At 47.9% G+C, this 25519-nt stretch overlaps 1 protein-coding gene across 1 annotated transcript in view; it reads right to left on the bottom strand.

Moving 5' to 3' along the window:
- Positions 1-17103, bottom strand: part of VAT1L (vesicle amine transport 1 like) — a 136962-nt gene extending 119859 nt beyond the window's left edge. Inside the window, exon 1 of the mRNA XM_032326529.1 lies at positions 16731-17103. Coding sequence (XP_032182420.1) covers positions 16731-16963 — 233 coding nt within the window. The 5' untranslated portion in view covers positions 16964-17103. The remainder of the gene's footprint in view (positions 1-16730) is intronic.
- Between the last annotated feature and the right edge of the window lie 8416 nt (positions 17104-25519).

Below are 25519 nucleotides of genomic sequence, written 5' to 3'. Positions count from 1 at the left end.
GTCAGACCACCACACAGAGAACAGTGTGATGAAAATCTCCCTCTTGCAGCAGCTCACTTCTGTTGACACAGATCAGCAGAACTCCATCATACATTCTGATCTCACACCCGACAGAAATCCCAAGTATTGCCTCGTCATTGGTTCAGTCCCTACAGAAACATGTTCCTTTACCTACGAGGGACTATTGTTGAGCATATCACTTGTTAGAGTAGACATCTGCTTCTTTATGAAGACAGGAATATCAGCACAGGGACTGGTTTGTATGGATCTTCCAATCCCAGCAGTTTATAAACTAATTATATTCCTTTCTTTGCACTGGCTAGTAGGAAGCTCCGAGCCAGATTTGCAGCACTCCCCCTGCCCCTATCCAGCTGCAGGACGTTATGGTCTTTGTCCTCTCTGTCATCCTAACACTCAACTTCATCTTAACTTTCTGAATGCTTTGGAGTTTCCATTTAAAAAAAAAAAAAAAATCTTGCGGCACCTGCGTGGCTTGGTCGTTAAGTGTCTACCTTCTGTTCAGGTCATGATCCCAGGGTCCTGGATTGAGCCCCGCATTGGGCTCTCTGCTCAGCAGGAGGCCTGCTTCTCTCTTTCCCAGTCCCCCTGTTTGTGTTCCCTCTCTCGCTGTGTCTCTCTCTGTCAAATGAATTAAAAAAAAAAAATCTTAAAAAAAGTAATCTTAAACTCTAATATAATGCATCTCAAACTTTATTATGTATCAGAATTCCCTGGAGGGTTTGTTAAAACACAGATTGCTGGGCCTTCCTGCTGAGTTTTCTGACTCAGCAGGTCTAGAGTGAGGTCCAAGACTCTGCATTTCTAGCAGGTTTCCCGGTGATGCCGCCGCGGCTGGTCTGGGGACCACTTAGGGAACTGGCTGCAGTATCCTTTCTTTTTAAGCGACTTCATGTCCTTTTCGGAATGAGGCAAGGTAAAAATTAATAGATGATGATTAAATAGATAAGAAAATGGAAAGCTCTCTCACTGTCCTCCAGGGCCCTTGAATTTTTTGATCCTGGTCCAAAGGATTATACATATCCTTGTGAAATGCGGTCTTACTAGATTAGCCTCATTATGCCAATTTGTCTGGCTCTTTTTGGATCCTCATTCTTTCATCCAAAAAACTGGCTCTTCCTCCCGAATTTGTTACTGGCGTGGTTATCACGCTGCTAACGCCTATACCCAAATTGCGAACAAAAATAGAGGTTGTCACGTTCTTGGTGACTTAGGGTTTTTATGAAGATCATGAAAGATGTCATGGGAGGGAGTCTAAAATATAGAACCAACCGACATGCTTTAAGTCTCTTGAAATTATGAGCTCCTGCGTTCTCTGAAACATGTCCAACACCCTTTGAATTCACGTGTAACCAGTACTCACTCAAAGACCATGTTCTTTCGTAGGGCTTTGTGACAGCTGGAGCGCTCCCCCCACCAGAAACTGACAGATATGTGGAAACCCCCATTCTAGTTTCTCTGATGATGGGGCATGGGGACAAAAGGAATTATTTGGGGGCACCTGGGTGGCTCAATGGGTTAAGCCTCTGCCTTCAGCTCAGGTCATGATTTCAGGGTCCTGGGATGGAGTCCTGCATTGGGCTCTCTGCTCAGCAGGGAGCCTGCTTCCCTCTCTCTCTCTCTGCCTGCCTCTCTGCCTACTTGTGATCTCTGTCTGTCAAATAAATAAATAAAAGCTTTAGGAAAAAAAAAGGAATTATTTGTGGCTAGAGAACAGTTTGGGGATACTTATTACATAGCAGGCATGGCGTTACGTGTTTTAGAACCATGGTTTTTACAATAAAAACAATGCTAGGGGATCGCTCATATTATGACATTTTACAGGAACAAAACCAAGGTACATTGAGGTTCTCGAATCCAAGGTACGAAAGCAAATAATGTGAGTCCAGGTCTATGCTTTTGGCTACTGGCCTTTGCTTCTTGAGAGAGCATCACTCAGATTTCCCAGCTCCTTGACTCATCTGTCCCATGGAGCCCTTCCTACCTCCCGAGCGTATCCTAAGGCTTGGCTCCCCGGAGTGAACAGGGGCCCTCGAAACGATAAAAGCTGCTTACAGTACGGCGTGATGGGTGACTTTATAGAGGATAGGCAAGAGGGCTCACACAGCCACCAGACATAGGCTGTCCCACAAGATCACCATGAAGTCAGAACACTGACCCCCAGCAAAGAGTCACCCAGGAATTGTCCTGGTGGTCCTCCACTACCAGCGAAGCTAAATGTCGATCCATAGCTTTAGCCCTCTGGCCCCCTCTCCAGTGAGCTGCTGGAACCTTGAGCCTCCGTTTGCTCATCTCCGAAATGGGGTAGCAACGTGCTCACCGTGCAGGGTGCTGGTGAGGACGGTGTATGACAGGGCTTGTGACACAGAGCACCTCACGCACGGTGAAAGACTCAATAAACGTGAGCTGCTGGCATTGTCACCCTCTCTCCTCCACCATCACGACACAAAGAAGGTGTCACAGGTCAGCTTTCCTGGGAAGCAGCCTCTGAGCCCAAGATTTGCAGGCAAGGAGGTGCGAAGGAGAGAGCTCTAGAAACAATACCTGTGCGCTCCTGAGGGCACCTGGCTGAATAGAGAAAGAAAGTTCGACACTGATGTGGTAGTAAAAAAGACTCAGTTTATCCACAGAAAGTTCCAGAGCTAGGATGGCCCCTCATGTCTTCATGAATCAAGGCCAGGGGACAAGGCCTTCATACCCTCACATCAGCTAGTCGGATAAGAGCTGCCCCCCCACCCCGGGGAAAGAGCACAGGGGCACAGCCGGGAGGGGTTGGCCACCATCACTCCAGGGCCTGGATCCTTAGAGGGGTTCTGGGTGGTGTACCCAATACCTGCTGTAAGACAGAAGGCACCTTCTTCCTTTTCTAGGTTTTATTCCCTTGTGGGCACAGAGCAGCTGTCACTGATGGTACATATTTATGGAGCTTTGTATGGTGGCCCCTGAGGAGGAAAGGTCCAGAGGTTTTATAACCAATGAAAGAAAAGAGAGTGAGATCTTTAAGCCAGGACCTGAGAAAATAAGAGGAAAGGGAAAGGCAGGAATTGAAGGGACCAAAACACCGAGGAAGGGACAGACACTAAGAAAAACGAGAAAGGGAAAGGCAGATGGATTGTCAGAATACTTGGGAAGGTTCCCGAAAAGTAGTAGGAGTTCGGGGCTTCCTGTGGGTCTGTGGGAGGTCGGAGGTCACAGAATGCTGGGAGGGACGTGGCCGTGGAGGAGAACACTGTCAGACTCCAGGTGGGAAGTGTGGAATTCCCTTGGCTTGGGAGTGTCCATGGGCGCCTCGGCCAGCTCCCAGAACACCAGGAGGGCCAGCCGTGAGGCTGTGCTCCAAGCACAAGCCACTCCCGGAGGGGGAGGTGCGCCCTCTTTACACTGCACTTCTCCCGCTGAGCTGTGTTCATCAAAGTATTTAACTCCCAGTCCAAGCGGGGGCAAAGAAGCAGGTGTCTGATCATTCCCTCATCTCCCCAGGGCTGCCAGTTCTGTTTTTGTTCCTTCATCTCAGCTGATAACTTGAGAAAGCCCAGGACAATAGGCCTTGATCTCAGAAAATCTGGCTTCCAAATTCTTCTTTTTTTCTTTCTGGGTTTGTGTAAGCACCCATTCTGTTATCTCAAGACTGATAGCAATCTGTTAGGGGAGGGGGAAAAACACTCATTGTCTAAAACAAGGACACCTTTTATGCAGATTTCAAACGAGGCCTCTCATTGGAGAGCAGCCACAATTGTCCTGGATGGACCTCAGGAGGGAGAAGCCACCTGTGTTCCATCAGCGGTGGCAAGGTTGGAAGTAATGCTCAGACTCTGCTCTCCCCATGGCTGGCCTGTGGTTCCTGACACAGGCCCCCCACATCTGGCTCCACGTGACCTTGCCCACCCTCTCTAACCACTGTTTCCAGATAAACAGACCACTGTGGCCATGTGAGACCTAACAGAGCTCCCCAGCACTTTTGATGTCCTTTGTAATCTACCATTTTGCTTATGAAGTCAATAATACTGTTGTTGCCCCCCCCCATCCTGATCCACAAATTATAGATGATGACGAGGCAGCGTAGTCTGGGCTAGAGTTGTACATGTCTGGTTCATTCCCTCTGAGAGAGGAAATATATTCCAACCCTATGTCCAAGTTAGTATTCAAAACCTACTTCAGTAGTATTCCAAAAATGGAACCAAATGGCCAGTGATTGAAAATCGAAATATCAAGAGCCAGCTTTCAACAGAAACACAAAAGCATGGTACTGATGGATCCAAAACAAGCTCTCCTTGATGCCAAGACGAACCCCTTGATTTCTGGACCTGGAGTCCCTCCTTTACTCTCTGCTTCTCCTGGGGACACAGCAGGTATTTGTTCCTGAGAAAGTTCCTAAAAAGGTTAAAATCTCCGTGTTCCGTAGTTAGATGTTGATGGAGTCTCTGACTTCAAACAGGCGTCTGGCAGTGGTTGGTTATGTAGAACATTCAATCTAATTCCGTTTAAATTCAGCAGCCCCTCCACAGCTGGGGGGTGGAGTTACAGCGGTGACGGTGCCGAAGGTGGCTCTCCTTCCCAGGAGTTCAGAGATCAACAAATAAGTGACTACATGGTGTGACACTCCCCAAAACAAGAGATGGTACAGGGGTCATAGCTCGCACAGAGAGGGCGGTTCCTGACTCGCTTTGCAGGAATCCCCATTTGCAGGTGTCCCCTGGGACGTATCACTTAGGAAGGGGTGTATCCTTTGCTCCTGTTTTCCCAAACTCTTTTGTTTCATCCCACCTCTCAACGGCAGGGAGAAGGCAGTTGAGAAGGAAGTGTCAGACAGTGCAAAGCGGTTCCTGCTTAACGTCTCACTGGAGACCCACCAGGGTGAAGGCCCCATAGAGAAACAGTCCATTTTGACTTTAACATGACAGTGATCCCCTAAGTCATCACTACTGATAAAAACAGTGTTTAGTGAAAGAGTTGTTTCAGTACCAAAAGATAAGGTGAAGACTAGAGTAGCAAATTACCCATCTGAACATTCTGCAGTGGTAGAAAAGTCTAGATCTGTGCTGTCCAACCACTGGCCATATGTGGCTACCAAACACTCGACATGGGGCCAGAGTGATTAAGGAACTGAACTTTTAAGGTTAGCTAATTAATATTTAAATGGGATTAGCCTAAGAAGGAGGTAGTAGCAGAAGCACGACCCTGCTGTCTTCCCCCCCCCCATAGACTCTGAGCAACTCCAAGGCAGAGCTGATCTGAAAACCCACCCCCTGTGTTCATTGCTTAGCACGGGGTGTGTTCTGGTCTTGCAAACACTATGCGTCCACGGAAGGTATCTGCAGGACAATAGCTAGGAGTGATCCAAGCTCTTCCCTTCCTTCTTGCTGAAGGGGATGACCTCGGCCGCGTAGCCTTGGTGGGTAAGCTGGTGTAGCAGGCTGGAGGGGGACGGAGAGGATCAAAGTCCCACTTGATTGCTGTGCTTCGGGAAGAGCAAAGATTTACTTCTGGAAGATAAAAGAAGAGGCGTGAAAGGCGAGCAGAGATAAATGTGTAAGACTGGAGATCCAAGGGCAGGATTTGAGAGTCCGGGGGAGTCTGAAGAGTAGCGGGGGGCCAGTGTGGAGGTTAGCAGGAGGCCCGGGACGGGGGGATGGAGATGGGGAGAGGAAATTTTTGAGAGGATTTTCTCTGGAGCACAAGTGGATCTAGCTTTGGTGTTTTCCAAAGGACTCCATAGAACCTGACAGGGCTTTGAAATTGTATTGGAAGCTGGGCTTCTGTTGGAGAGTGAACAGACCCAACTACATCAAGGATACAAAAGGGAAGGAAAAGAATAGGAAAAGCAAAGACAATGTTAAAAGAGCAAGAGCAAGAAGTCGAGTCTCCCGCAAGTGCTGTTGGCGGAGCACCGAGAGGTTGGAGCTCTGAGGGAATAGGAAGGTGAAAATTGCCTTTGCTGTTTATCTCCTATGGAAGAGCAGTCCCAGAGGAGAGTCGTCTGCAGTCGCACACTGAAGGCTCTCCACCATCTGAAGGCAGAGAAACCCTTCCGGAGGGTGGGCGCGTGACTAGCCGCATTTCACGTCCTGGGTTCTGGCTGCAGAATGCGGACTCAGAGCTTATTACTAGGTCCCCAGTAGGTACAATGTCAGTGAGTTTAGCGGGGAGGGTAAAAAAGTATCCATTTACAAGATCACTCAGACCAGTCACGGGAATAATATGTAATTAATAGCTCCGCATGAGCTGATGGAACTCGGTGGAGTGTAGACCAATGAAAAACAATTGTTTCTGATCTTAGACAAGGAATCTTTTTTTGAATAAAAAAGGGAAGTCTAGTAAATAAATAAAATCTTAAAAAAAAAAAAAAAGGAAAGTCTGTAACTTGATGGAGAGTCTTTTGGAAGAAGCGGGTATGTGGGCTTTGGGAGGAAGGAGAAGGGGCTGTAGAGCACAACAGGCAGCAGAGAAAGCCTCATCCGCGTTCAGTGTAGGACTCAAGGCTGTCGGGGCCAGTGGAGGTGCCCCACTATGGATCTGTCTGCATGAAGAGCAGCTAAGCCTTCTGGGGAAAAGAAAAAAAATCATCCTAAGGCAACCGTGAGTTGGAGAATATGAGTAAGTCAGGATGAAGCCACCCGTGGCAATACACGGGTGGGCAGGGTGGGCAGGGAGCGGTTTGATTGTGGTGTGAAATCACCCTCACACCCTTCATAGTTTGAGTCTAGGACAGAGCAGTGAAAATGGGTATAAAACCCGGGAAGATGAAGCCCTGGGGAGAGAGAAACCTGGCTCAATCAACATCAGCTCTCTTTGTCTAATTACTTGTGTGATCTTTAGCAAATTCCCTCACTTCTTTGATCCTATGTCTTCATCTGTGAAATGTTCAGTATCCTAGAAATGCCTATGAAACACTTAGCAGAGATACTCAATAAAGGCCATTACGATAATAGCGACGATAAGTAATTAACCAAAGAGTGTTACATTTATTAGCTCGGAACAGCAGGGACATGAATACATAAGGTGGCATAGGCTGCTTTTAACCTAAATGGGTGGAAAGGACACCCACGGCCCTAAGCAGAGGGGCACACCACGCGGGATGGAGAGGATGGGAAACATGGCGGCGTGGCTCCAGGGTGTGGTAGGAGGGGCAGAACAGGGCAAGAGGGGGGGTCAGAATCAGTGGGGCAACCAGCGGAACTGCCTGTGTCAGGGCAGGAAACCCTTGCACCCATCTGGCAGGTGTGGAAGGGGAAGGTCCTGAGACGTACCAAGGAAGGTAGGAACAGAGTTATGGACATACTATACTGTGTATTTTTAAAAAGATGGGTTTTTTCCCCCAGTAGTTTGAAATACTGTATTTACTTTCCAGCTTTACCGAGATGTAACTGACCTATACCATTGCATGAGGAGAAGGTGCACAGAGTAACGATGGGATATTTATGCATATTGGGACATGAGCACCGCCTAAGTCTGGCCAAGTACTGTCTCAGCGTCCAGACTGCTGACGCCCGGGTCCCCAGGTGGACACACGGGACAGGCATGCTTGAGTCAGTCCTCCTGGAGTAACAGTCCCCAGACGCAGCCCACAGGGTTCTCTCCAAGATCCCTGGCCTCCCGCACTCGGTGCTGCGGGATGTCAGTGAACAGAAAACGACAGAGCATCTTGCGAAGTCCGAGACCCCACACCTCCCAGCCAAGGGCAAGTAGTTATGAGGGAATTCAAAAAGCAAACATCCAGTTTCAAGAGAACAGATGGTATCAAGGACAGGTGAAACAGAACCGTCTGAGCTCCGTCGGCATCTCAAGTCTCCCCCTCCAAGCCCCACACGCTGGAGAGATGGAGGCCCCTGACAGAGGAAGCTGAGGGGACAGAGGGAAGCTTGAGGCCACACGGGCATGGACCGGCTGCCGCCTGTATTAGGCAAGTCAGTGCTAATGCTATGGTAACTTCTGCAGAAAGCTACACCTAACATTTGGGGGGAAAGTCGGTAATGTATTCGTTCATTCCCCAGACATTTATTGAGTGCCTACTGTTAACCAAGCACCAGGCTTGGTGTTCACCAGTTAAATGATAATAGAGCAAGTTTCTAGAACTTCCAGGATTACCAAAGAGATTTAAAAGACAGTGGGCCTCCAAGCTGGAAATATGATATATGTCATTTTTTAAATTGATGCAGTCACTCTGTGCTGAGACTATAAGGTCCCAGGATAGGGAATAGAGCTGGCTTCTCCAGTCTGATTTGTCACGTTTTATGGTGAAGATTGAACTCTCCCATCCTCTGCGGTGGCTACCATTTTGATTAGTTTGGTGTGTTTCTCACCCATGTCTTCCGTTAACTGCCTTCCATTCCTTTCAGAGTATCTACCCACCCCACCCCCCAACACACACATACACACTCACTTCGTGTGTTCCTAGTACGGCAATCATTATGCTCCATCCCTCAGGGTAGGAGGGTACAAGATGCAAAAGTGGCCAAGCCCGTCATTCCCTTGGGTCAGGCAGAGAGAGAAAGAGAGATCCAGTGGCTGGTATGTGATTCACAAAGGGCCATTAAGATTCCTTCCTTGATATTTGAAAACTGGGAGAAAAAGTTGGGGCTCTGCATTGGGCCTTGCTAACCTTGCACGAGCCATCTGCAGCAGAAGGCCACCATGTCTCCTAGTCTCAGGAAGGAAGCTCGTTGCAGGAGAAGCCCATGAAGCTACCTTGTGAGGAGAAGACAAAACATGGAAGGGAAGAGGGGAGAGCCTAGAAGGCCAGAGACAACTTCACCATGACGGTTGGCATGACTGAAATAAAGGAAGGAGAAGTCAGAGCAGAAGTGACTGGTCTTCTTTTTGAAGATCTCTGATCTTGGCTCAGCTTCTGGCACACAGTAGGAGCACAGTACATCATGGCTCCATCTCCTCTCTTGTTCCTTCAGGAAGTCATCCAATCTTCTTGTGTATGTCACGGCACGATGGCACATCCTGTCTGGGCTACTTTTTTTGTTTGTTTGTTTTTTAAAGATTTTATTTATTTATTTGACAGACAGAGATCACAAGTAGGCAGAGATGCAGGCAGAGAGAGAGAGAAGAGGAAGCAGGCTCCCCACTGAGCTCAGGTCATGATCCCAGGACCCTGAGATCATGACCTGAGCTGAAGGCAGAGGCTTAACCCGCTGAGCCACCCAGGCGCCCCCGAGCTACTTTTGACATAAGGATCTTGTACCCTTTGGAGTCTGAATAGGGACTCCATCCAGAAAACTTCATGAAGTATGGAGGGACTTTGTAATGTCCTATTCCTTGTGTCTCCTCCCTACCACTACGACATATTTAACATATACTATGTGACAAGGACTTCGTTCAACAAATATTAAATATATCACCATTACTAGATACTTTAGACATATTGTCTCTTTTTACCCTCCCACAAAAAAGTACCCCACAGGTGCTGTAATTATACCCACATTACAGATGAGCAAACTGAGACGATAAAAGCTGAAGACGTTTTCCTAAGGTTGGACAGGTTGCTAACACCATCAGATCCAGGACTGGAATTCAGGTCTGTTTCACTTCAGACACTAACTATAACCAAAAAGCATCCTTCCTTTCATCCAGTCTGGGTGCGTAGTCAATGGCAGCCCAAGAAATGAATCATGATCATTCCCTTCACAGAAGATAATGATCCTGCATTGGGCTCTGGGGACTACAGCCATTTAGACAAGTCTAGAGTAAAAGGGCCCAATGCTTTCACTTCCCAAGGGGGTTCTGTCTGGGAAAGCACTCTTTAGCACGCTTTTGGCTCCAGAACGATGCCAGAGGGGTGAGGCGTAGCTGAGGGGTCAAGGGTCACTGACAGAACGGGTTTGAGGACAGAAGCTGACTGCGTGTTTTCATCAAGAAAATATCACGTTCAAAGATGAAACAGCTCCTTCATTGAAGCACATATTTTGTCTCCTGGGCCTTCAAACATTAAATTTACTCATTTTAATACCGTGGCTCCAACTGATTTTCTGTGTGAGATCACACACAGAGGAATCGAACTAATTTGAGATTACACGCCTGCTGCCCTTTTCCTATGAAGAGGCTCCTCTTGTATCTAATTAAACTTCTTCTTCTATGACAAATGCCAAGGTGCCAAAAAAGATCCCTATTAAGAGAAATGTCAGGAACTTGGGGTCATGGGGGTACCATTCCCCCATGCCTGGGGGAGCTCTGTTGTTAGCGTTGAATGCCAGGGATGGACCCGAAGGTCGTGGGATTTGGGTTCCTCTGAATGAGAGGGAACGAACTCCAGAGGCGGTACTGTTCTGCACCCCAGCTACCTGAGAAATCGTGCTGCCTCCCGTGTGGATCAGTCCAGATCCATTCCAGCCCTGGGACTGAGACTCAAAAGCCAGCCCCCTGCTCCCTGGTGCCAGTGTAGTTTGGTAGAACAGCAGGACCAAGGACCAGAGGATGGCATCCAATTCCCACCTGTTTTTTTACAGCTTGAGTGACTGAGGAGGGCAAAGAACCCTTCCTGAATACCCACAGTGTGCGAGGGACAGTCAGCACTATAGTCTTCCTAACACACCAAAAAGTGGGTGTAATTACCAAAATGAGGATGTGGGCAAGTTGAAAGTGCTCTTTGACTAAGATCACACAGCCATGGTGAGGCAGAGTTCGGGTCTGAACTCAGAACTCTTGTAGCTTCTCACTCTTTCCACCTTAGCTCTGAGTCCCACTTTCCTCTCTTGGAAAGTAAGCTTGATAACCTAATGGGGTTATGAGGGTCCAGTGTAAAATGGAGGACAGCGATGGGCTTTTGTTGCTCCAAAGATGGTGCAAGGAGAGGGTAGGATGAGGGTGATTATCAGTCATTGCTTCCTTTGCCCATCACAGGCCACCTGCTATATAATTAAGATCGGGCCGCTATTTATGGGAACCTACTGTATGCCAGATGTTCTATGAGATGTTCTGTACTTCCTTTTTCTATGAAATAGAAGAACCACTGATTCTGGGCTTCCTTTCTTCCTCCAGTTGCTGGGAGGGCAAGAAGTCCGTCCCATTATTGGATGAAGAGCAGACTTGGTCACTATTCCCAGCCCTCACCAGGGAGGACACAGTTCATGGGCAGATGCGAACTTTCATGAATAAGTAAGATCCCTAAAGTAGCATCTTCATCTTCTTGTCACCAAGCGGGGCTCAGAGTGAGTCAGCACAGAGTCATCCCTTCCTGTCAAATCCTGACATCTCTATCCAACGGAGTGATCCAGAACACCTTGTTCCCACCTCCATGCTAGAGAGGCTCCTGGCTTGGGTACTAGGGACCCTCCAAGCAGTTTCTCAGCTTTACAAACGTCACTGTCACTTAACCTTACGCGCTCCACTTGTTTATTTGTACACACGGGAAAGATGATATTGGCCATGTTTCATTAGATTGGCCGTATCGGTGACACTTTAATGCTGTGCCGTTTGGGGGTATCCTACAGTCAAGTCATCAATGTAGCGATAGCCCAGTGGAGCGAAGAGGGAAGAGGAAGGAACCTGAATGTCCCAGTGGATCCAAGGAGTGGTGACTGTGTTAAATCAGCATGGGCATTCTGCACCAACAGTCCTAGCAATTTGATCTTAAGTAGATCTCTAAAGGGTCCCGTCAGTCAGCAATAAAGGGACATGGGCGTGGTTTAGAAATACAATGGCCATTTTAGGAGGGCGAGATGGCACTGTACCATTTTGAGTCTTAATCATTTATACTTCGATTCAGTCAAATGCAAGCACGGTTCTTTGTATTCCTGATTCCAGGCTTGGTGCCTGTCTGCCTCTCTGTACCCCTGGGTCTCTCAGGCCTTTCTCTGTTGTACCTTTGTCACTGAGTCTTTCTGATTCTCCCAAACGTAAGGAGTCCAGGAACAGGCCGACTTGGATTAGTGGTTGGGGATCGTCCCATGTCTCTGAATGTCAGCTTCTCATCTTTAAAATAGAGACAGTGGTACTGATATTGTTGAGTTGTCGTTAGGATAAACTGAAACTAAGTACACAGCAGGGAACTCAGTGTGTGGCTGCTAACAAGTGCTCGGCAAATGTTAGTTCCCTCCCCTAGCCCAGTGCGTGCCACTCCTGTGACATGTTAGAGTCCCACCGTGGGTTGGCTTCCTTTAGTGTGGCCTGCCCTCGGCCCATTTTCAGATCAGCCAATAGAGCCATGACCGGCTGGGACCATTTTTCATCCAACTGCTCTCATTCTAGCAGTTTCATGTGGCCTCTCTCCGTAAATCAGTCTGGGGAAAATAAATGTCCCCAGTCCATTAGTGCCTTTCCATCACAAGCCAATCTGAGCCACAAACCAGACAAGGCTTGTTAATGGCCACTTAAATATATTTCTGCAGCCCAGCCTGGAGACCCTCGGCCTCAAATCCTTCTAGATTCCATTCAAGAGAAGTCTCACTGTAACAAGACTTCTGGCAGCAAAGGCGTAGACCTGAACCTTAGCAGTTATGGGGGGGACCATGTACCCTAATCTGCCTAGAAGAATTCTGATCTGTTCCTGCTCCAGAGTAATTATTAATCAGTGCCCTTTTAACACCCCAAAAGTTCCAGTTTGAATTATATACTGTACATGGTAGCTGTAGAAACCAAGAATAATAGTTTAAATAATAATAGCAATCATTTATGAGCCACTTCCTATATGCCAGGCATCACCAAAAAGGTCTTTATACACTGTATCTCATTTCAGCTCCATTACAGCACTGTAAAGGGAGGTGCTATTATCATTTCTATTTTATAGATCAGGAAACTGAAGTTTAGAGAAGTAAGCAACATGATCAAGGTCAACCAGCATAGAGGGCAATGTCTGCACCTCAGTCGGATCCCTTTTTCCAGGGCAGTACACCCACCCATCCCCCCACTGCTGGAAGTGCAGGCAGCTCCTGGCTCAGTGGGGCGCCCTAACCCCCACACCCCTTCCAGAGGAATGGAGCTCAAACAGAAGCGTGGCGCAGTGGGAGAGGGTTGGGGGGGTTGGGGTGGGTGTGCGTGTGTGTGTGCGCGTGCGTGCACGCAGGTGGGCACAGGGGCACAAAGGCTTCCCCTATTGCTTCAAGGTCAAATTGACTCTATGTACAATCCATGCTCCAGAACTCCTGGTGGGAGCCAGGGGAGACGAAATCCTTGCTTCGCTCCTTCCTTGTCCTGCTTCCCTTGCTCCCATTCTCCTGAGAGCACCCCTCAATCAACCACTTAAAGAAGCATCTCTGTCTTGGGCTCTGCCTCTAGGGGGCAAGACCCAAGATCTATGGTTAGCAAGTGGCAGGGCTGGGCCTCATGTCTAGGAAGGTCTCCCTCTTCATCACGGAGCAAATGTGACAGGACATTGCCTATATTATCTACATGATTTAAATGATGGCCTCCAAGTTATCAGACTGTCAGAAAGTCAGTCATATAGGCGTAGATACAACAACGATGACAACAGCCACAACAACTACTGCTTATTGAGTGCCAGTCTCTTTCCTGCATCTGATCCTCTCAACAACATAGGTTCATTGAATTCTCTGCATTTTGCAGTTAAGGCATGGCAAGCTTGGAGAAGCTGAGATGTGTCTGTTGAGGTCACACAGGTAGGAACTGATGGGGCTTAGGTCTACATCCAGATCCTTCTTCTTGTAAAGGCCATGTGCTTTTTCTTCTTGGCCCCTTAAATTACTGGCTGTGTAAATTGCTCAGTGAACCGTTGACTAAAGGGGTTCCCCATCAAAGCTGATGCTCTTGTAGCAAATTAGAAGACTCTGCAATCCCTCCCACCCTGCACTCTCCAAAGTGTTTCTTTTTGAGTTTATTTGACCGTCATAGCTCCAGCTGGGGAGAAAAGCCATATTACTCTGGGAATCACGAGAGAATGTTCTCTACAGTCAGACATAAAAAGATCAAAGGAACCATATTCCTTGAAGAAAGTAAGGAAAGCAAGCTTGCATGCCAAAGATCCAGAGAGGTAAATCATATTTCCTGTGGCTCTTCCATGGAGGGAGACAAGATGGAATAAAAGGAAAACAGCAGAGCTTTAAGGAGAGACAGACCAAGACTCAAATCTTAACTGTACTGTCTGTGCGATGTTTTTAGCATATTACTCAACATCTCCAAGCCTCAGTTTGCTCTACCATAAAACCTATCACACTGGACCATAAATGAGAGGGGGTAAACGAAACAAAATATGCATTTCCCTGTACCTCTTCTCTTCCATTTCCATAAAATTTATAGAGCAACCAACTTGGACCTTCATTCCAGGTCTGAGTAATGCTAGTTCAGATGGACTATGCTTTATTCCCAAGCAAACAGCATATCCTATTTGATGATAAGAGGTTCCCATTAAAAATAGAGAGCAGATAAAAGGGGGACCTTCATCCAGGAAGCGATCAGCTGATTCATAAAAATACAGAATGAGTCATCCTGGCTCCCAAGGCTAAACTTACAATCACTAGGCATCTTTGGCCAGCCGATTCTAGCCCAGTGGAGGAGGAAAGGCCCAGAGGGCAATCTTCACAAACCTACTTCAGTCCCTCCTTGCAAAACTGATTAACTCTGCTTCCAGCCTGGGGAAATGAAAATCAGTCTGGGCCCTTTGCAATACTGGATCCCAAATGTTCCCCCATGCCTCGTTGGCTTTCTGAGCAACTGGGGTGGGGAATCTGCAGTGATTCCTGTGTGTGTGTGTGTGTGTGTGTGTGTGTGTGTGTGTGTGTGTGCGCGTCTCCAATAAAGAACAGGCTTGGGCATCTGGCTTTGAAAAGCAATCTCCTGGCTTTCATCTTGACATTTATTATTTCAAAATGCTTCAGTTCCTATCAGTATCTATGTAATTAGCATAAGACTAGAGAAGCCAGACCTATTTGTACTGCAAATGATGCTCTTTTCTTTAAAAAGTAGCTTCAACATTTTCACTCTCTGAACGTACCCTAAATGGAGAGTCAAAATGAAATACACCCATTCGCGCGCGCACACACACACACACACACACGCACGAAATATTTTTGATCTGTGGCTAAGGAAGGAAAATTATCAGTATATAGTTTTAGTTTTACGAAGCAGACGTTCTTCTACCAGCAAGTGAAGAAAAATAAGGACTCAACAACCCTGGTCCAAGCGTCTTTTCTCACTCCACTAATCCAGCAATAACTTAGTCCTTCAGCAGTAACTGATATTGGACATACTGTCTGACAAGCAATGCTGGACATTGGGGATTTGTTGGTGAAAAGGGCAGACGTAAGCTCCATCTTCTGGGACCAATCAGCTTGGTTCATGAGAGTTAACAAAACAGAATTGTACAGGATCCCCCAGTTTGCAAAATCCTCTTCCCTTACCCTGAATTCCCAAGAGTCATGTTTAGAGGCAACTGTGACCCGCTATGCGTGTGAGGAATGAGTCAGAGACCAGCGCCCGCTTCTCTTGCCAGCTGCCTTCCAGCCTGGCATGTGAATCCTGCACCTGCTCCCAAAGCAGTGAATGGGAGGAGAATCCTCCTTTGCATTTTTCTTGCCTCTGCATATGGTCCCAGAGTCCAGGTTTGGGGTCTAACCTAGGAACAGGTAAGCTGACTGCTGCTTTTGGGAGCAGCGTCTACTGGGGGCTTCAAAATACAGACATGAGAAAGGGTAAGTCCACCTCACTGTGCTAGGAGCACATTCCCCTTAGGTGCTTCCCACGCTGCTGCATAAAGAACCAAAAAGTGTTGGGTCCAGTGAATCCTCTGCGGTGAGCCCTCCCTCCTAGAACTTCAGAGAAATGATCCGATAGTGACAGCACGCAGAAAGGCTTAAGCCCTCCAGAGCGAATCCCAGCGGGGAATAACTGTTAAGTTCCCCCAGGAGGAGTGGGGAATGGAAGGACACTCAGATTGCTGAGCTGCGTTTGAGATGGGGACGTTCTGAGAAGATCGCGGGTTGTTTGTTTATTTTTCCACTTTGGAAAAGCACGGAAGAGACGCTGGAAGCACAGGAGATGCTCGTGGGGAAAAGGGGAGCCTTGGCCTCACTCCTCACCGAGCTGAGATGCTCCAGGACCTAACCCCCTGCTTCCCAGTGCCTTTCTCCCAACCAAGGCATAAGAGGGGCAGAGCGCAGGAGTGGGGAGAGAGAACGCACTTCCCCAGCCCTGCACTCTGTTGCTAGCCCCAGCAGAAACCCAGCACAGAGGCTGAAAAGATCGAGTAGCAAATCCTAGCCTGGTCAGTTAGTAGCGGCAGCAAGATGTTGGGCAAATCACTGTCTGCGCCCTGGTCTCCTCACCTGAAACAGGGTGTAATGATGGTACCTAACTCATCGGGTCCCAGCAAGTATTAAATAAGATCGCACACGTAAGACTCTAAACACGAAGGCTGGTACACAGTAAGCCGACGGTTATTATTTTTTAACCATATTATCAAACTCCCTCTCCTGGCAGCCGGGCTGTCCTACCCCACGGAGAGCCCCCGGAGCGCAATCTTCCAGACCCCGGTGCTGGGCGCCACCATCCACCGCGTTCCTCCCCCGCGCAAGAGCTCACAGTCCCCTCCAGTCACCGCTAGATCCGGCTTGGCGAGGGCGAGGGCCACCTCGCTGCATCCCCCCCAGCGTCAGCTGGCCGCTGGCAGCGGGAGGATCTGAGACCCTGGAAGGGCGCGGAGGAGGCGCCCACGGCCACTCTTCCACGCGCAGCGGCCCCGCCGAGGCTCCGCCACCCCCGCCCCGGGAACGCCGAGCGCGCAAAGAGAGAAAGCGAGAAAGACGCGGATACTGGACCAGGCTTTGACGCGGATCTTGAGTTCGCAGTCCTGCGGCTCAGGCATGGCCTTCCTGGTGACCCGCAGCTTGTTGAGCCCCCCGAAGCCGGCCAGCACCACGGCGCGCATCTCCTGGGCGTCCCCGAGGCGGTGAGAGCCGCCGCCGCCGCCGCCCTCAGCAGGCTCTTTGCCTGCCTCCTTCTCGATCATTTGCTCCGTCTCCTCCGCCTTCTCCACTCCTTCCTTGGCCATGGCGCACAGGGGCGCGGGGCGCACGGGCTGCGGCGGCTGCGGCGCGGTGGGCTCGGGCTTCTCTCCCGCAGGTTCCTCCTGTTGAATGTGGGATGCTCGGCTGTGCAATGGCTGCAGCCTCTGCGAGCCGCGCCAAGGTCCACAGCCTCCGCCGTAATCCTCGCAAGAGCCGCGCCCCCGCCCGCCCCCTCCCGCCCCCGACCCCGCTGCCTGCCTCTCTTCGCTGCCCAAGCGCAGCCTTAACTCCAGTCCCAAAGCCAGTCTCAAATCGGGCTCTTGATCGAAGGCCCGGGGCCCAGACTTGCCCAAAACTCGTGGATAAAACACAGAGAGAGGACGCAGTGTCCTCCATGGTGGGCGCAGTACTTTGTTATTTACGGCGCAGGCTCGGCGCCTTGAAATGGACAGAGAGGAATGTCTGGGCCTGGAGGATGCCTCCCGGAGTCGGGGTTGCCGCCTCTCCCGCAGATCTGCGGGGGCCGGCGGGGCAGACGGGAAACGGGGCTGTTTCCCAAATCGCCGGTACCGGCTGGAAAGGGGGAGAGGTTCTGGGAAGCGGGAAACGAGAAATCCCACTTACTCCCCTGGAGAGTCTAAACCAGGGTCTTTTCACTCCAGACCCTCAGGGTCAGTGCAGATGTTCTTTACCAGGCGTCTCCAGGAACCTCTTATGATGGCTAATTCTCCCTACCCGCACCATTTTTGGTCATCAAAGAGGTTTCAGAAAAGAATTCTGTACCAGGAAAGGGTCCTCTTTTTGTTTTGATCCCTAGAAGATCAGTGTACACTCCCTCCCCAACACACACATACACACGCGCACACACACACACATACACACACACAGTAACTGGCTTTTTGGGTTTTGTTATAAGCCCTTTGAAAAGGAACTTATACAAAAACCTGGACTTGGGGGGGGGGGTGCTTAGGTGGCTCAGTAGGTTAAGCGTCTGCCTTGTGTTCAGATCCTTGGATGGCACCCCCTGCCCATGGAGGGCTCAAGTGTGAGGAGATGCCTTGCAGCTGTTTATAGAAAGATTGTGGTGGGGGCGTGATAGGTTTATATTCTACTTCCTGTGCAGCCACTGCCAGCTTTGGGGCCTTGGGCAACTCACTCAACCGTTCTGATCCTCAACTCCCTCATCCATAAAATGGGTACATTACTTAGGGTTATTTGCATTGTGCTAAATGCTGGGGCAGGTAGAACTTTCAGTGACGACATGGTCTTTACCTTTAAGGAGCTTATTCTCAAGCATGAAGCAGGGAGGGCACAGCCAACAAATAGAAATGACACCATGGATGGTCTGAGCACTTCTCCTTCCAGTCTCCCTGTGCCTCTCTTCTATTCCTCAAAAATAGTACTGTGTTCCCTCCTACCACGTGTGCCTGGAACGTATGTGCCACTTTCTTCATCTGGTGTTACCTTCTACTTCACTTTCAACTTAAGCACCCATTCCTTGTATCTACAGGTTGGGTCTGCCTCCTTTATGGTAAAACTCTCATGGCAGTTGTAATGAGCTTTTATACGATCACCTGATAATTAACGTCTGTTTCCTTTTTCCAACTGTGATCTTCATGTGGGCAAGAGTGATTTCTGCTTTTATCCAGCATGCTTTCCCTGGGGCTTAGCACATGATTGGTACATAGTGGAAAGTGCTCAGAAGAACCTTTGTTGCGTGAGTGAATGAGCCAGTGAATCCACATGCTACTGTGGGAGCCCATAGGAGGGAACCAGCTCATGGAGTTGGAGAAGTCCTGCGTGGAGCTGGAGAGGTGAAGAAGTTTGAGCTAGACCTTGAATGATAAGCCAGGTTCCTCAGACAGAGAAGATTACAGGCACATTCAAACACATGGAAAGGGGACAGGTGGAAGGACAAGGCGCTTCCTGTTCTGTGTGGGCGGACCATCGGTGTGGTTAGCAGTCCCTGGAGACTGGGCTGGAAGACTGATTGGAACCAGCTTTTGAGGTGTTTTACATACCATGTTCTAAAATTTAAGATGTAATTGTGGAGGCATTGGGGGCCACCGAAGTCTTTAAAAAACAACGAGCAAACCAGGGAATGGCCTGTCTTTTAGGATAACTTTGGCACTGAGTGGGTGGTGGATTCCACGGTAGGCTTACTGGAAGTGTGCAGATGGCTTAGAGACTATGATGCCAACACACACAAACAAACAGATAAACAGGAAGAGCCTTAACTGAGGCGGTGGTTGTAGGATAGAAGAAGGCCTGGATAGGAAACTGAACAGACAAGGCTGTTTGGTGAATTGAACATGTCATTGTGAACTCAACTGTCCAAGTTGGGGAGTCTATTTCCATGGTCAGATCCAGTGTTTAGGCTGGATTCTATCCTGAAACTAGACTTTGAGTGCCAGTGGGATATTTTTTGGAGGTCATCCCAGGAAGCTCCCATCAGGAAGGGGGAAAGTAGACTGGGAAGCTAGAGAAGCCAATCCCAGGTGCATGAATAAGCAGGTTAGCACAGGGACAGAAGGGACTCAGACCCTCAGGGGACATTTGTGGAACAAGCCTCAGAGTTGTCCTGCCCAGAAAGCAAGGAAATAGGTACTTACCACTAAATTTTCTGCACGATTGGCTAAGGGCTATTCCTAAAAGTGTTAACTCCCTGGCACTTTCAAACTGCCCCATGCACCTGAACTGAGAGAAGCCCCAGGCAGAGAACTCTGGACGCTTTCACTAGGAAGCCATTGTCTTGTGGGCCGGATGATGAGCTGGAAGGGGATATGGGTTTGCGGCTGACAACATCTATAGTACATGATGTTGTTTGGGGGTGTCTACTGCTCTTCAGGTATGGTTTATAATGAGATTCTCCGAATAGCTTCCTCTTCTATAGAAGAGGAAAGGGTGCCTGGGTGGCTCAGTGGTTTAAGCCTCTGCCTTCAGCTCAGGTCATGATCTCAAGTCATGATCTCAGGGTCCTGGGATTGAGCCTCGCATCAGGCTCTCTGCTCAGCAGGAAGCCTGCTTCCTCCTCTCTCTCTCTGCCTGCCTCTCTGCCTACTTGTGATCTCTCTGTCAAATAAATAAGTAAAATATTTATAGGAGAGGAAACTGAATCTTAGCATCAATGCTCTTAACATCTCATCATGCCTGTTTATTTGAACGGGCCAAGCAGGTTCATCCCCTGAATGATAATACTCCATGGCATTGTTTATGTTCTCTGCTCATTCACTGGCCTCCTAATGTCTCTGTCCTACCAAGATTTCTTGCTTTTATCCTGAGGGTTTTCCTTTAGCATCAGTAAAGTAAATTTACTTTGCAGTCAACACATAGCATATTTAAGAAAAAGCGTTTGCCTTATATGTTAAAGGAAGTATAATTACTCCCTCCAAGGGAATCTTCTGGCTGTTTACAAACCCTGGATTATAATTGGTATGCAGCTGATTGTCACAACAACCAAGAGGAAACACACCGCAGTCTGTGCTTCTCGGGGAGGAAAGCCTTCCTCTGAGTCCTATATACCACTATTTGGATTATTAAGTATTCCCAAACCTGCTCCTCTCTGGTGGAATGTGGCAAGAGCCATGCTGCAAGGCACCCCTCCAAATAAACACAATAAATCTATTTTCAATTTGTAAAATTGCTTTCTTGGGCATTCACTCACTTTAGAGCTTCGGTTGGGAAATAGCTTACATTGTAGGGCGATGTTGAACAGCGGCCGCCTCTGGTGGAACTCAGTATTACAGCTCAGCTTTATGGACCTACCTATGGCCCGAGAACAGCCTTTGAGAGGAGTGTAGACTTAAATTTAGGAATCCCTCAACGTACTGGCCATCTGAGGGACGAAGTGGCCAATAGAGGTGAGGTCTTTGAATAGGAATATATGAGAAACAATCATAGTGCAGTTTTAGCAGTGGTTTCCTAAATAACTTGGAATGGTTCTGTAACTTTCCTGAGAAATATGTCACCTACGGCAAGCCGTCAATGTCTTCAGCTATATCCTTCAATAATATTTATTTTCTTGGGGCACCTGGATGGCTCAGTCAGTAAGTGCCAGACTCTTGATCTCCGCTCACGATTTCAGGGTCCTGGGATCAAGCCCCAAGTAGGCTCCGCACTGGGCATAAAGCCTGCTTGGGATCCTCTCTCCCTCCACCCTTTCCATTCTCTTTCTCTCTCTCTTTCTCCCTCTTAAAAAAAGCTTAAAAAAATTAATATTTATTTTTTTGTATTTTCCTCAATACAACCAGGATCATTTATTATACATAACCTATATTATTTAGTCTACAAAATAATCCTGTGCCATAGGTACTATTATTCTTACATGGGAGGAAATTTAATATAAACTGAATGACTTTCCCAAGGTCACCAACTTAGTCTGCAGTAGAGATGCGACTTAAGTGGGAGCCATTTGAGTCTAAGATGTGGCTACTTAGCCACTGTGCTATAATGTCTGTAGTTTTATATGCTGTTAGAGTTTCAAAATGCCATTGAATGGGTCAAGAGGAAGGAGACAAATTTAGAAGGTCAATGCTGAAGAAAGGTAGCAGATCCTGGCCATTGAAAACTCTTAGTAAAATCCAAAGGCTCATATGGAAGGGTGTGGACCATAATGTCCTATAGTTTGTGTTGGTGTAATTTAAAAGATAATGGAGCATGATTGCCATGGGCACAGAATTATTTTCAGAGAAGTACTGGATAGGTTTGCAGCCCATCCTGAATGGGGTAGAGTAAGCTTCCTAATTATATCTCGTAGGACCAGTCACAGGCGACTGACTCTAGATGTGTCAGAGGAGACAAAAAAGTGAACTGACATTTATTCATCACCTTTTGTGTGCTGGCCTTGGGCTGTTGCTAATACTGCAGGTAGAGTGGTGAATGAGACGAACATATTCCTGGTCCTAAAGCGGCTGCATGCGTCCCACAGAGACACATATTGGTTGAGGCTGGGTTCCCCAGAAGCAAACCTTTCTTCATTCATTTCATTCTGAAAGCAAATGACTTATTGGAGTGGTGGTTCCAGGAAATAGGGGTCTGTGGGAATGAGACCAAAAGGAGAAAGACGTCGATATAAGATGCATTATGCAGCAGGTTATCGTTGTCATCGGCTCAGTTAAATTCTGCTGGAGAGCTCTAGAAGAGGGCATAAAACACACCTCAAAGGCATCCTGATCAGGAGGCAAGGTCAATGGGGTGCCTACCAACTCCTACAGCCCTTGGTCTAGGGCTCTTGGTGGGGGCTGCTAACCGTCTGCCCCTCAAGTCTGCCCCGTGTGGGGGCTGTTCTGGAGTGAGCAGCTAGACTGTTATCCTGAACGCGTGGCCGGTACTTCAGTGTAAGGCCGCCGGACCGTGGCGCACAGCGTCACGGCACATGGCGGGCAGGAGTCCCAAGAGCGTGTGGGTGGAGCCTTGACAGACTCTGCTACAAATAGTAAACCAAAAATATTAAATAAGTAATGAAATCATTTACCAGCCTGGTTAGTGCTGTAAAGAAGAAACAGATGGTGCTGCCTAGAGGGTCAGAGAAGGCTTCCCTGTGAAAGTGAGGATAAAGTAGTAGATTCAGCTACAGACAGCAACAACCACAAAGAAGGGACTTGGAGAAGAGAGCATGCGTAAGGATGGACCGGAGTCTCTACAAGGTCACCAAGGATCAACGGTCCTTCCCGTTCTGTACTTCAGCTCCGCGTGGATCAGCCCCCGTTCTCATGGCTCAAGGAACAGTCTTCATGTGCACGTTCCAGGGAGCAGGACTGGGATGAGTGGGAGGGGAAAGACCCACATCCTTCTTTTTAAAGGAGACTCCGGGAGTCCTCTGCCTCCATCTACTTCCCTCTTACTGGCCAGAGTCTGGTCATCTGGCCACATCCTGTTAAAAAGGAAATGAAGACATACAGTTTTTTTCTTACTTACATGACATTGTCGTAGGTAAAGGTCAGGGCTCTACGACTTATGGGAGAGAGGACAGAGAGCACTGGGAGGTACAGCTGTGCTATCGAGGGGCCGCTAGAGGAGAACGGAGAACGTGTGAAGGCTGGAGGCCAGTCCTTCCCATGCCTCCCGAGAGCACAACATGGTCCAAGGACGCCAACCCCCATGACCCAGTGCTGCTCTCTCACAGCTTCTTTAAGACAGTTTTCCACCCTCTTGGAATTTTCTCATCATAGGAATTCTCCATACGAGGGGCACCTGGGTGGTTCAGTTGGTCGAGCGACTGCCTTTGGCTCAGGTCATGATCCCGGACTTCCAGGATCGAGTTCCGCATCGGGCTCCCAGCTTCTTGGGGAGTCTGCTTCTCCCTCTGACCTTCTCCTCTCTCGTGCTCTCTCTCACTCATTCTCTCTCAAATATATAAATAAAATCTTTAAAATATATATTATTTAAAAAAAAAGAATTCCCCATATGAATTTCTCTTCATAGAAATTATCATTTTATAATGGAAGTTAACAAGAAAACCCAGTTCTTGTTCCATAACCAAAAGATACTAATCATAGGACACTAAAAACCGTTTTACCTCTGTATGATCATGATCATGTATGAATAGAAATAGAAGCATTTCCCCCATTCTTATCCTTTTGTCCATAGAGAGATGATCAATTATTTAGTATCATTTGGTAAACGTGGTTGGCTAAGTACTAAGGAATTTAAATGAAGTAATTTATGTTTCTGAGCCATTTTTCATGCCAAAAGATCATTTCTAAGTGCTTTCTTTAACCCCTGCCTCCGAATATTATCTAGGGGTTTCCCCCACCTCGAGGCTGTTTGATTTCTTGCACCAACCATCACTACAGTGGTGTGGTCTTCCTCTTTAAACTGTTGCAGAGAGCTGTGTTTTCCCCCAAAGTACTTTGCTGTAGATCACTGTGAATAATGGAAAGTGATGGGGATGTAAAATTCAGGTTCAGAAGTAGACAAAGCATTTGCTCCTCAGACAGAGTGCAAGAGAAGCCAGAAAGGAGGAGCATTCCCTCCTCTACCCCATCAGCACCATTTTTCTTGTAAGCTGAGAGCATCGTACTATAAATCAGGATGAAGTAACCCTCCAGCTGACTCAGCCTCTTATTTCCCTGATGTTTGGGGGCTAAGAGTTGATTTCCCTTAGAGTTTTGTTGCCTTTTTTATTTTATTGACCCATATCCAGTTGGTTGCGGATGTGTGAAGTGACAAGATCTCAATGTAAATTGAAAATGTTCAGTATGAGAATAGCGCATTTTGCCTTTCCTGTTCTGAAATTAGAAGACTCCAGCCCTAGGAGAAAAGCTTTCCAGGGGCAGGCATCCTACACTATTCCTTTTAATGTGCGCCTCCTTTTTACAAAGTGGGGTGCTTTATCCAAACTAAGGCAAGAAATAATGTCCATTCATCATCCACTCATCCATCCGTCCACCCATCCACCCATCCATCCGTCCATCCATCAACCCATCATCCATCCATCCGTCCATCCATCCGTCCATCCATCCATCCACCCATCAACCCATCATCCATCCATCCGTCCATCCATCCATCCATCCACCCATCAACCCATCATCCATCCATCCATCCATTCATCCGTCATCCATCTATCCACCCATCAACCCATTCGTCTATTTATCCGTCCATCCATCATCCATGTATCTATTTATCCATGCATCCGTCTGTCCATCCACCCATCATCCATCCCTCCAGTCTCTGTATTCCTGCTGTGCAATAAGCGAAGTGGAAGGCACACATAACCTTATTTCCAGAACTTGTTCAGATCCCAGTTTTCCAGTTACTAGCTATGTGGCTTTTAGACTCCAAGAGGTTAAGAGAGTTGCCCAAATTAAATGAGAATGAGGAGACCTAATTCTCAGGCATGGTGTGAAAAACTGCATGAGATACTGTGTCAAACTCCTCCAAGGATCATCTCCCACACATAGCAGTAGGTGAATGGACAATGGTTCCCTTTCTGCTTCCTTCATGACTAAGGCCTGGTACACGTCCTATGAGGGAGACAGACATATCAACAATGTGGTCCAATGTCCTGGGTGGGGGGGCAGGGCAATATAGGTAGAGGATAAGTGGTAGAAACTGGGGTTGGACAGACTGTGTTCCAATCTTGGCTTGAACTGTTCCTAGCTATGTAATCATGGGCTAATTCCCTAATCTTTCTGTTCCTTTATTTTCTAATCCATAAGATGTGGATATTGATCACACGTCACAAATTTCTGTGGGAAATTAAAAGAGGTAACCCAAATGAATGTCTATGCTTGGAAAAAATCACTTTCTTGTGAGTACTTGGTAACTGCTTTTATCATAGCACTTAGTATTTCAACAACTGTGTTTAATTTAAAAGTTTAGAGTTCTAATCCAATCTTTCCCAAAGTACATTCCATACAACAGTAGTTTCTTGGGAGAGTGACTAGGCCTAGGGTACTAGGAGGCTCTGTGGTCAAATTTGCTTGAGACACTCTAGGTCAAGTGCAGCCAAGCAGCTTTCTTTGAGGACATTTAGAGCCTGATAACAGTGTGACCTTTGAATTTCCAAATGGGGACACAGAAGGCAGCTTCACCCAAACTTGCCCCACTTCTATCCCCTTTTCCTTGTATCTTTTGGGAGACATTGCTCTAGACAAATC

Source organism: Mustela erminea, chromosome 19 (genome assembly GCF_009829155.1).
Source record: "Mustela erminea isolate mMusErm1 chromosome 19, mMusErm1.Pri, whole genome shotgun sequence".
Classification (NCBI taxonomy): domain Eukaryota; kingdom Metazoa; phylum Chordata; class Mammalia; order Carnivora; family Mustelidae; genus Mustela; species Mustela erminea.
Note: the sequence above shows the minus strand (reverse complement) of the source record. Positions and strands in the feature narration are given on the sequence as shown.